The following is a 12,284-nucleotide window of genomic DNA, read 5'->3' as shown; positions in this document are numbered from 1 at the left end:
GATTTAAGAAGGGGAAGCCTGCCCTTGCCAGGTTTCTGTCTGTCCTTGAGGGTGAGATGGTCGGGCCCAGCAGCCACAGGGAGAGCTCAGCATGGCAGGAGGAGGAAGAGGGAGAAAGCCTCGCAGTGAAAGCACTATCTGCTACCCAGAATCATCAACTCAGCACGTTCCCTTCTGTGGACCTTACTGTACGGACGTGGCTGGTCTGAATGCAGGCAGCAAATCTGCCAGGTGCCACCTGCTCCCAGCCCCGCTAGATCGCACAGGCAGCAAATTAAAAATCAGATTCGCAGCACGTGCACGGTAAAGTTGCTTTATGGCCATTTTTCCAGAGTTCCTGAAAATCCGATCAAGCATTTCCCTGAAAAAGCTGGCGAGCCACTGCCATGTGAGGAGGGCAGGTTTGTTGTTCAGCCTCCAGGGTACTCGGGAGAGAGATGAAGGTGCTGGAAAGGAGGCACCTGGGAGAACAGCAGACTGAAATGGCGGATAAAAGCACAATGGGAAAGATGGAATGTGAAGAGGAAAGCCAGGGAAGGATGGAGGACTTCCCAGCATGTGAACACCGGCCTGTGGCAGGAGGCAGTTTACATATGGCCAAGGTTGGTTGCAACAAGAGCCCAGGAGCCAGCAGTGAGTTCCACTGCTTTAGAGACGACGATGATGACTTCAGAAGAAGAGTCTGACTGAAGGGGTATGTAAACGTCGGGCTTCTCCACAGGGAGGAAGGCGTTAAGGCTGAAGACTATTTCGCTTAGTTTCTGGGTTTGTCAAGAAGCACAGGGCAGTGGAGACTAAGCATATGGCACAGGCATACGGTGTGTTTGTTGTTTAGTCAGGAAAAAGAACCCAACTGGCTATTTTTGGTGCATTTGTTATAAGAATGAGAAAAGTAAACTACTGGAAAATACTCTTTTAATGGTGACATTAGTCTTCCAATCCTCAGCTGCCTCTTTGAGTGGAAGTAGAGTCACACAAAGCTGGAAAGCAACCCTTGTCTTAAGGCTTTCCAAGGCATCTTCAGTCAAGGCAGAGGTGGTCTGGGTGACCTGGTAATCTTTCTAGGAAAGGACCCTGATGAGTAGAGAGCTTGGACTTGCCTGCCTTCATTTAAACCTGGCAAACCTCTGGTGACACTGCCTGAGCTGCATATTGTCCACACTCAACGCAGAGCCAGTGAGAACTCTCCAAAAGCCCCAGGCCACAGTGGAGGCTGAAAGGGGCGAAGGTTTTGTACTGAAACAAGCCTCTCTTTCATGGATCTGCTAACACCAGCACAGAGCCCAAAAACAGAGAAGTGGGAGAAAAGAACAGAAAACCAGATGGGAATAATTTATCCTGGCTGTTCTCATGAGCATCTTCCAGGGAAGAGTGATTAGCCTTATTAACTGATTAAGTGATTAATTAAACTGATGAACTGAAATTATGGATCAAGGATCAAATGATTGCAAGCAAGTGTATTTTGAGTACTTTTCCGGGATCTCACCTGCCTTTCACGAAACCTGGAGGCCGGGTGGTGAACTGTTTGAGGCAGCAGAGCATGGGGTCAGCAGGACAGGAGGAGAGGCAGCGGCTGCTGCGCGGCCCCAGAGGCAGGAGGTGCAGCGCCTGGCACAAAGCAGAAAGCAAGACAGACTGACCCACCCCCTACCCTCTCCTAGTAAATTTAACCTGCCTCAAGACTGGGTTTTGTTTCTTAGAACCCCTTTTTCCCTTTGATATGAAACTGGAGGGTTATGTCCATCCCCAGAGGAACATTTACCCTGCACTGGGCGCTCCCTAGGGATGCTCTCCACTCCGACCCACATCTATACCCAACTCTGTCACAGAAAATGTAGTTTTACAGGCTAAGACCAAACTGCAGACAATTTGTCATCTCTGGGAGACAGCAACAGCATCACATTCTCTTTTAAGCACCTCACACAGGCTCAGGTGTGAAGAGGAAGCCCGCAGAAAGAGCGAGCTTGCAGTTTATCGGTCTGTTTGCCGTTGCTTCTCTTCATTCATTCCTTGGTCCGGTTTTCTCTTCAGAACTTCTCACTCTTTTTGACACCAGCTCCTCTGAGCCCTTTCAGCCCATTTCCCTGGCTGGGGAGGATGAGGGACGGGTGCTGCTGGGGGGGGAACTGAGATCACACCGAGCCACTGCCAGCGACTGGCGAGGCAGTTCCAGCCCTAACGATGTTTGTCTCCAAAAAGGCTGTTTGCGTGAGACAGTTACAAATTGTATTTTATAAACTGTATTTCTATAAGTGGATTTTTTTTGCTAGCGGGGAAAAGTGCTTTAATAATCCCGCTTCTGATTAATGGCAGGGTGTCTTGGCAAAGCAGAGGCTGCTGCGGCTTCGGTTCTTTCTCAAGTGGTAAATAAAGGAGAAAATGCACACCTCTCTGCCTGGAAAATATTGATCTAGACTCTTCTTAGGTAAAAGGAACCCAATAAAATTCTCTGAAGGATTAGCTTTTAGCCTGCGAGCTGAAGAGACCTGCAAACTGGATCCTGCTCTTTTCCGTGTAGAGAAAATTTCCATCATTCAGGTGTGTGAACATCTGAGATTTAATGATTTTTTGCCCTCAATCCCTGTGAAGAAATACTACCCCAATTACAGAGACAGGGATCTGAGGCACATGCTGTATTAAATGACTGGTCCGTGGGCTCCTAGAGAGGCTGTAGGGCTGAATCCTAACTTCCAGCCCTGGGTGCAAGTCAGACCTCCAGCAGGTCAAGGAAAGCCATCAGGGACAATGCGAACCCTTGAACACCACATTATGAACACAGCAAGGGCAACTGCAATTCCCATTCTTTGCATATCTTTACCGCTCAAAGTCAAGTGTTTAGTGATAACCTCTAAAACGTGAAATCAGTTGAATGATCATACAGCTACAACCTGAAAAGTCTCTGCAATAAAACCATTGCATAGTTTGTAATATGTTTTTATTTCAAGAGGCTGCATATGAGAGAAAATTAAGAGGCACAGGATTAAGTCTGTTTCCTGTCCCAGCATGTGGCTTTACAGGGCTTGTCCAGAGCCCTGGCTGTTTGCTATCAAAGTCATAAATCTCTTATATCTCCATTTTTAGGAATTTACCTACCTAAATACCACAGGAATTTACCTACAAGACTTTACAGTAACTCCATCTCATGACTGTAAAAAAAGCTGGCACAACCAGGCCAGTGACTGCATGCCAGCAGCTGAAGTCTTCCTTTGACTAACGTGAGGATCAGTATCCTTCCAATATGTGATTTTAGGCCAGGTAATTCGAATTCCAAGTTCTTCCAAAGGAAAAACAGAAAACCAAAAAAAAGTATTTTTGCTATTGAGCAATCCCTTGTGTGGTCATGAAGCCCAAGTTATCTTTGTGTGAGTAGAAAATAAACAGGAGGAGGAAGTTTATTAAACAATCTATCCCATCCTGCTGCTATTAGGTGAATCAATTACAAAAAAAAACATTCCCAACAGGCATTTGCATGCCATAGGCTTAAGTACTTCTGCTAGGAGACGTTCCATATTTCTAGGAAGTTTAATCCTCAATACCGCCGGAGAAGACGTTGGGCAAAGAGGAAACTGATGAAATTTAACAAGGGCAAGTGTAGGGTGCTGCACCTGGGGAGGAATAACCCCATGCACTGGTACAGGTTGGGGGCTGACCTGCTGCAGAGAAGCTCTGGGAAAAAAGACCTGGGAGTCCTGGTGGACAATAGGATGACCATGAGCCAGCAATGTGCCCTTGTGGCCAAGAAAGCCAATGGCATCCTGGGGTGCATCAGGAAGAGTGTGACCAGCAGGTCGAGGGAGGTCATCCTGCTCCTCTACTCTGCCCTGGTGAGGCCCCATCTGGAGTACTGTGTCCAGTTCTGGGCTCCCCAGTTCAAGAAGGACAGGGAACTGCTGGAGAAGGTACAAGAGAGGATCACAAAGATGATTAGGGGTCTGGAGCATCCCTCTTGTGCGAAGAGGCTGAGGGACTTGGGTCTTTTTAGTCTGGAGAAGAGAAGGCTGAGGGGGGATCTGATCAACTTCTATAAATACTTCAAGGGTAGGTGTCAGGAGGAAGGGGCCAGTCTTTTTTCAGTGGTGCCCAGGGACAGGACAAGAGGAAATGGGCATAAACTTGAACATAATAAGTTCCATTTAAACATGAGGCGGAACTTCTTCACTTTGAGGGCGACAGAGCCCTGGAACAGGCTGCCCAGAGAGGTGATGGAGTCTCCGCCTCTGGAGACATTCAAAACCCACCTGGACACGTTCCTGTGCAACCTGCTCTAGGTGGACCTGCTTTGGTGGGGGGGTTGGACTAGATGATCTCCAGAGATCCCTTCCAACCCCATATCATTCTGTGTTTCTATGACACTTTTAAAAAGCCTCCAGGGTGCTGTGGCCAGAAGAGGAGCCACGGAGGCCCCGTCCCGTGTGTCCCCCCCCACGCCGCCCCGGCCCCGGGTGGAAGCTGGCGGACCGTGCCACAGAGGGCGCTCGCGTCCACCCTCCGCGCGGCCTTTCTAGCCCGGCCCCTCCTGCATCTCTATGGCCGGGACGCACGGCCTACGCTGGGAAGGGGCGCTTTTTTACGGCAGCCGCGCTCCGCTCTTTTACGTCTTAGTTTTACGACGGTGGTGCTTGACGGCGCGGCTGTCGCGCGGCGCTGACGCGGAAAGGGCGGGCCGGGGCTGCGTGCGGCCTTTTCCCCCGCCGCCGCCGCATCAGCCGCCTCATCCGCCGCCATCGGGGCCGTGACGGGGCCGCCCAGGTGAGGGGGATGTCGGGTCTCCCTTCCCCCGGGGCCGGCCCCCTAATCCCACCGGCATCGGGACCCCCGGCCCCGCCCCGCCCCGTCGCTGCCACCGGTTCCGGTGGGGGCCGGGTCCCCGCCCTTCCCGCCCCACTTTCCCCCGCGCCCCCTCGCCCCGCTCTGGCCGCTCCCCTCGGTACGGGCCCAGCCGGCGGAGGCGGCCTCCCCACCCTCTTCTCACGGTGGCGCCGCGCCTTGGCCTGTGCCGGGGTGAAGGCCGCGGTCCCTCTCCCTGTGGCACTTGAGGGTTTGGGGGTTTATTTTTGCCTTTTCTCCCTTGCAGAAGCTTAGAAAATGGCGAAGTTTGTGACGCCCGTGATCCAGGACAACCCCTCCGGCTGGGGCCCCTGCGCCGTGCCCGAGCAGTTCAGGGACATGCCCTACCAGCCCTTCAGTAAAGGAGACCGCCTGGGAAAGGTACCTCTGCCGTGCCGTGGGGCGGTGGGTGCTGCTGAGGGAGCCCTCTGTGCCTTCTGGCGTCCCACCTCCGCACTCTGCTGCCCGGCTGAGCTTCTTGCCACCATGGCTGCTCTCCTGACACTCTTTGCTAACACGTAGCACGGTTGTGAACAATTAGCAGGGCTGGCAAGCGGAGGTGGGGGTTGAAAGGATTAGTTCTGAAGCGTCCAACAGTGTTTGCTTCTGCTGCTTGAGGTTCCTGCCTATTAAGTCAGAGGTGGGGGCAATCTTCAGGTTGATACTCGCTAATTTTTGACTCTTTGTGCTTGTCCTTAGGTGGCTGATTGGACGGGAGCCACGTATCAGGATAAAAGATACACAAGTACGTGTTGTCTGGTGGCTGCTTCTGTGGCTTACTTCCTACAAAGTTTGCTTCCGTCATCATTCCTGCTTTTATGTCTCACACCCGCCGCGGTGATTACCTGCACGCCTCAGCAAGAGAGAGCTTCTGAAATTTGGAAGCGTGCGTCGCCCTCAGGAGAGCTCTGCGGGGCTCTCCCTGTCCTTAGGGCTTACTCCTGGTTTTTGTACTGCCTCCTGACTGGGGCTTCTCAGGGCGGTTTGGAGGGGGGGGAAAAAACACGCTGGTGTAAGGCAGGTGTCACAGGTCATGCTTCAGACTTAGGTGAAGGCGGTTGGGGGAATTTTGGGGGAGAAAGGGACAAAGTGTTGGGGGTTTTTGTTTTTTTTTCTAGAAACTTGGTGTCAAGATGCTTTGTTTTATTTGCAGACAAGTACTCATCGCAGTTTGGTGGCGGCAGTCAGTATGCCTATTTCCATGAGGAGGATGAGACCAGCTTCCAGCTGGTGGATACAGCACGAACGCAGAAAACAGCGTACCAGAGGAATCGTATGCGATTTGCACAGGTAACGTGTCTTCAGAAACAGGCTTAGACGAGACCTTCAGCAGCATATAATTACTTTGCAACTAAATTTATGTATTTTTTTTCCTTCGTTTCTGCAGAGGAACCTTCGGAGAGACAAGGACCGTCGGAACATGCTGCAGTTCAGCATGCAGACGCTGCCAAAGAGTGCCAAGCAGAAGGAGAGGTGAGGCTGCAGATACGAACGTACCATACTTGGACTGGAGTGTGCCAACATACTGTTGATAATTTAAGTTGCTGTAACAGAACCCACGAGAGCGAACAGTCAGCAAAGAAGAATTTCAGGGTATTGCAAGTCTGATGTTGTGCTGATGTCACCACTAGTTATAAGCATGGGTATCAAACAGCTGTCTTAACAATTTAGAAGTGCTTTTGACTCGCCTTTAGAAGGTAAGTGTGACATATTAAAGCAGAGCATACCCCTTCTGGAAATTGCATTGCAGTCTTTGGAGGTTAAAATATTTAAAGAGCTGCGTAAAGAACAGAGCTTTTAATGCCTCGGGCATCTTGATCAACAGATGGCTCAGCAAATGTTTCAGCGGCTCGGTGCCTAAAAGCCTTGCTCTTCTGGTTGTAATTTGGAAGCATCAGAATGGTTGTGGCATGTAGCAGTCGAGAACTTGCTTTCATGGTTTTCCTCCTATTTGTTATTTTAGAGATCGTTTGCGCCTACAAAAGAAGTTTCAGAAGCAGTTTGGAGTGAGGCAAAAATGGGACCAAAAATCACAGGTAAACTAACAGCCTTTCTGCCCCCTGCAATGATTTGGTTTCTCTGGCTACGTTCATGTGGCAGCTCCTCTTATGCGAGTCCTGATGTGCTCTGTCTCTGTTTCTCTCTCTGTCCACCCCGCTTCTGGCTGCACAGCAGAAACCTCGTGACTCCTCTGTTGAAGTTCGCAGTGACTGGGAGGTGAAAGAAGAGATGGATTTCCCTCGGCTGATGAAGATGCGCTACCTGGAGGTGTCGGAGCCACAGGACATGTGAGTTCCTAAAGCAGGCTTGCCCTTGCTTCCTGAATTGACTGGATTTTTGCAAAGCAGGAGGGCTAGGGTCTCTTGGCCTGGCCCCAGTGCTTTCGTTGAGGTACCCAAAGCAGGGTGGAGGTAGTGGAATGCCCAACAGGCCCCTCAGTCTTGTGTGGTCCATGGGAGGTGTTAACTGTAGTTAAGATGGTGTTCTTAACTCCGCAGAGAGTGCTGTGGAGCCCTAGAATACTATGACAAAGCCTTTGACCGCATTACAACAAGGAACGAGAAGCTACTGAGGAGCATTAAGCGCATCTTCCATACTGTCACTACTACTGATGACCCAGTTATCCGAAAGGTATGTTTACTGGTTTGTAAAACCCAATAGTGTGTTTCTTGGCACGTACTGTTGTTAGAGGCATGCTATCACTGTTAGACAAAAGTTAAGAGAAGGGCAGAGAAATTGCAGATTCCTAAGCTTGCAAAGGAAAAGAAGCATTAGCTGGTGTCGTTTATTTTTCTTAGGTCCAAGGCAGAGCTACATTAGTGCAAAACTAGGAAAACTGGCCAAGGAAAAGCTGGGAAGGCGAGCAGACTGGTACTTGAGCTATGTTGGGAAAGAGACTTTCATGACAGAGACCTGGTTCTTGAGGTGTCTGCTTCTGAAGATGAGCAGGGCTCAGAGATTTCTCTCTGACCCGATCGCCAGTGAGGAGACGTGTCTTTTCCCAACAGAATTCACATTTTGTAATAGGTTTATTAGTTTTTCCTGTTTGGGTGAGGGTGGGACTGGATTGGTGGGTAGGTCTAGCCATCAGTGATGTACCTACCTGTCCAGCATCCTCAGCATGGGAGATGGAAATTCATGATTGGAGTTTGCTAAAGCTTCTGCTTCTGGCTAGGGAAGGGGAAGGGTATTGGCTCTTGTTGCTGCTGAAACCCAGTTTTCTCCTCCTCTTGTATCCGTAGCTGGCAAAGACCCAAGGGAATGTGTTTGCCACAGATGCCATTCTGGCCACACTGATGAGCTGCACTCGTTCTGTCTATTCCTGGGACATCATTGTCCAGAGAGTTGGATCCAAACTTTTCTTTGACAAGAGGGACAACTCCGATTTTGGTGAGGGAAAAAAAGGCCTGAAAGACATTGCTGTTGTGGTAGCTAAAGAGTCTGGTTTTCTTTATGGGTTTTTGAGTTTATTCTGTCTTGGTGTAAAGATTGGAAGAAGATTATTATTGTGCTAGCTGTGGGGGTAACTTCAGTATTGATCCGTTCTAGTGTGGCGTGGGAGACTTGCTGAAGCCGACATATTTACTCCCCCAAATATAACTACTTGCATCTGGTTTTCTTCTCAGACCTCCTGACAGTGAGTGAAACAGCCAATGAACCACCTCAGGAAGAAGGCAACTCCTTTAATTCTCCACGCAACCTTGCCATGGAAGCTACCTACATCAATCATAACTTCTCCCAGCAGTGTCTGAGGATGGTAAGGTTAAACAGTGCTGCGTAATAGGGTCTCAGAGAGTCTTGGGAAGAGTCTTCATTAGGGCTGCTGTAATACAGCACAGAAGCGTTTTTTTTAGCTGACAGAGGTATGTTACACTGATGCTCTTTCCATTTTGAAAGAGGTGCGATTACTTCAGGTGATTAGTGTGACTTCACTGTAGAAAGATTTTATACCTTTATTTCACAAAGAAGAAATCCCACTCCCACTAGTGAAGCAGGCAGGCTTCTGAGTACACTTAGTGAAGCTGAAGTGCCAGTAGAAGTGCTGCTTACAGCGAAGTGACTAATGTGAAGATGAGGCTTCTCATCACCTGTCTTGGTATTTCAGCACTTTTCTATATAAAGGAAATCATCTACTGTTGCTGTAAGAGAATTTTTATCCAGTAGGGGAGAGCTCCCTCAGATGTTTGTGTTTTTTTTTTTTTTTCCCTAACATGCACTTCGGTTTTCTTCTGCAGGGAAAGGAGAAATACAAGTTTCCCAACCCAAACCCCTTTGTGGAGGATGACATGGATAAAAATGAAGTAGCCTCTGTTGCATACAGGTGTGTTGATCTCTCTCTGATGCCTGGGTTTGGCAAGGGGGTAGGATGTCAGTGTGATACGGAGGCAAAATAAGCCAGGAGTGTTACTGGTAGAAGCTTTACCATTAGAGGGATTCTTGGATGTAAGCACAGTGAACAAATAGAGGAGGAAAGGATGAGTGCTTGCATGGATCCAGAAAAAGAGCAAGAGACAGAAATAACCAGCTGGATTGTTTGTTGGCAGATACCGAAGGTGGAAGCTGGGAGATGACATAGATCTCATTGTCCGCTGTGAACATGATGGAGTGATGACAGGAGCAAATGGAGAAGTGTCTTTCATCAACATCAAAACACTGAACGAATGGGATTCCAGGGTGAGGAAGAACGAGATCCCAAAGCTAGCTCTAACTGCTTCACTGCTGCCTGACGTGCCAGGTACAGCAGGCAAGATAAGACAAACATCTGGCGGTGTCCCCCGGGTGGTTACCTTCCACCAAAGGCCCATAACATTGGTGGACAAGCAGTGCTGATGGGATTCTCCCTGAGATGTGAGGTAGCTGGTTTTGAAGCATCTTGTCCCGAGGTGTTTGGCACAGAAGCCAGTCTCTTCCCGTGCTTCCCTTGTGAACGCTTCCCTCGCAAACTTCCCTTCCTAACCATTGCCACAAATGCTGGCCAATCCCTGCTGGTTGCTTTTCTCTCTTTTCTGTGCAAGGGCTTTCCCTGTAAGTTGCTGTTGGCATTCCCTCTTATGGTGTCATAAGGTAGACAAGAAACTTCCCTGTGTGATGTGAAGCTGGCTGAAGAGGTGACTGCTGCTGGCTCGTTAGGTTGACCCTGGTTTTGGTTCTCCTCTCAGTATTGCAATGGAGTAGACTGGCGCCAGAAGCTTGACTCTCAGAGAGGAGCTGTGATTGCCACAGAGCTGAAAAACAACAGCTACAAATTAGCCCGCTGGACGTGTTGCGCGCTGCTGGCTGGATCAGAATATCTGAAACTCGGGTAAGATGAGCCTTTTCACAGCAAACATCTTCCAGGTGTGTTTTCCATGATTTGACCCAGCGTATGTCAAAGTGAACCATTTGTAGAATGAGTAATCGAAAAATCACCCCACATGTTGAGTGGGGAAGAGGGGAAAGTTTGCAGTGAGCACACCAGCCTCGGTCTAAGCTGCTTCCCCTCAGCATCTGGCTGATGTGTCTCCTGCTTTGACTGACCTGATGAGACCTCACACATGACGGGCAGGTGGCCTCTGTGGCTCTCAGCCTGTCTACTGAGACTGCCAACATGGGAAATAAAAAGAGTGACTGTGCTGCCCCTCAGGATTTTGATTGAGATCCTGAGAAATCGGGTGGAAGGGAGGTATCACTGCAGTACTTTCCTGAACTATTGGTGTAAATTAGTTGAGTCTGTGCTGCAGATAATGAACAAGAGATTTGCTAACTCAGTTCTGCTAGTTCTGCAATCCTAGGTTCTGTCCTCAGGTACGGGACTGATGCATTTGCATGTGTTTAAGTCCAGACTCCCTGCTGTTGCTAATTTTTATCAGTGGGACTAATTCTTCTCTGCCTTTTGTACCACCTCATCTGATTTGGGAAAGTGATAGGTTACTGATTGACAGCTCGTAGCCAAGAGAGATCCTCTTAGCTTTCAGTGTTGGAGTCCTGGGATTTTTCAGCCCATAACCAAACTCACGACAGTGCTTTTCTTGGTATCGTTCTTCTGCTGGTTGGGCTTAATCTCCTGATGCCCCTCTGGTTTCTTCTTACCCTCCCTAGGTATGTATCACGTTACCACGTGAAGGACTCTGCCCGCCATGTGATCCTGGGCACGCAGCAGTTCAAGCCCAATGAGTTTGCCAGCCAGATCAACCTGAGCATAGAGAACGCCTGGGGCATCCTGCGCTGCGTCATCGACATCTGCATGAAGCTGGATGAGGGGAAGTACCTCATCCTGAAGGACCCCAACAAGCAGGTGATCCGGATCTACAGCTTGCCTGACGGCACCTTCAGCTCTGATGAAGATGAGGAGGATGAGGAGGAAGAAGAGGAAGAGGAAGGTTCGTAGCGTACTCAGTGGTTTATGCTTTTAAAGTGATCTGCTGGTCTGGATGAAAAGGGGTGACCTGTGATAAAGACAGAGATCTAAAGGGTGAGATGTGACTAGGGATAAGAGAGGAGTGAGGCTGGAGAATGGGTGGTCCTGAGGATGGGACTCGGTGGTGGAAAAGGTGAGTGACATTGTGACACTGGGAGCAAAAAGAGCTGGGAGTTGGAAATACATATGTTGTGCCTCTGGACTGATTTTTAGCAGGGGTGGGGAGAGGATCCAGATCCAGAACACTGAGTGGGAAAGTGGAACTTCTCCAAAGAGCCCTTCATTCCTCGTCCCCAGGATCTGGGGCTGGGTGCTGGTTTCTGTTGGTGCTGGGATGGTTTTGCACTACAGGTTTAGAAATGGGAGTGACTGCAAGGTGACACACTTAAAATCTGTGGTGGCCTGGTCCAGCTGAGGTGACTCAGTTGGAGGCTTTTGTAAAGCAGTTGAGCCATGGCTGAGGGATAGGTCTGGGAGCTCCAGAGAACCAGCACTGTCCCCATTCCCTGTCCCAGACCTACTCTGAGCACCTGCTCTGCCCGGGGTGGGAGAACGTTTACCCTGAACGTTTCTGTGACACAAAAAATATCTTCCAGACTTTTGGGGGTGTTTTTTTATTTTTTTAAAGGCTGTAAACTCAACCTGGCCTCTCTGGTTTTTATTATGGAAGTTTTAGGTCGCTGAGTAATTTCCTCAGGAATGTAATCCAGCTGCCTGGGTGGGAGGCTGGGGGGACGTAGAGGCACATGGCCGGGGCTGGGGGGGACAGCCCCCACGTCCGGGGCTGGGTTTCCCTGCTCTCTGCTCCCGCCCTGGGGCGGGGATTTTGGGGCGATTTCGTCTGTTTTTTGGTTCCGCAGGTCCCATCGCTTCATTCCCCTTTCTTTTCTCTTGCAGAGGAGGAGAGCTGAGCCCCGCGGAGCAGCCACCCCCACACCTTCTACCCGTCGCGGGGGGGACGCAGGCGGCGGTGGCGGCGCCTGCGGCGGTGGCGGCGCCTCCGGCTCTGGCCTTGCTGCGGATACGTCATAATGGGGCGGAGAAAGCAGAATAAAGTGGC

General features: G+C 49.9%; 1 protein-coding gene across 2 annotated transcripts; it reads left to right on the top strand.

The window, feature by feature from the left end:
• The first annotated feature begins 4,589 nt into the window (after positions 1–4,589).
• EIF3D (eukaryotic translation initiation factor 3 subunit D) lies at positions 4,590–12,277 on the top strand. Of its 2 annotated transcripts, none has more exons than XM_014964137.1 (15): positions 4,590–4,749; positions 5,075–5,208; positions 5,527–5,572; positions 5,981–6,117; positions 6,215–6,300; positions 6,791–6,863; positions 7,003–7,115; positions 7,326–7,458; positions 8,070–8,217; positions 8,454–8,584; positions 9,063–9,148; positions 9,372–9,501; positions 9,987–10,129; positions 10,906–11,186; positions 12,122–12,277. In XM_014964137.1, the coding sequence occupies exons 2-15, from the start codon at positions 5,086–5,088 to the stop codon at positions 12,133–12,135; spliced, it is 1,644 nt and encodes a 547-aa protein (XP_014819623.1). In that variant the 5' UTR covers positions 4,590–4,749; positions 5,075–5,085; the 3' UTR covers positions 12,136–12,277. The 2 variants fall into 2 exon arrangements, with proteins under 2 accessions (XP_014819623.1, XP_014819622.1); XM_014964136.1 differs by having other exon boundaries at positions 7,000–7,115.
• Positions 12,278–12,284: the final 7 nt, after the last annotated feature.

The sequence above is a fragment of the Calidris pugnax genome, unplaced genomic scaffold, assembly GCF_001431845.1.
Source record: "Calidris pugnax isolate Ruff unplaced genomic scaffold, ASM143184v1 scaffold44, whole genome shotgun sequence".
NCBI classification, from domain to species: domain Eukaryota; kingdom Metazoa; phylum Chordata; class Aves; order Charadriiformes; family Scolopacidae; genus Calidris; species Calidris pugnax.
This window is presented reverse-complemented; position numbering and strand designations above follow the sequence as displayed.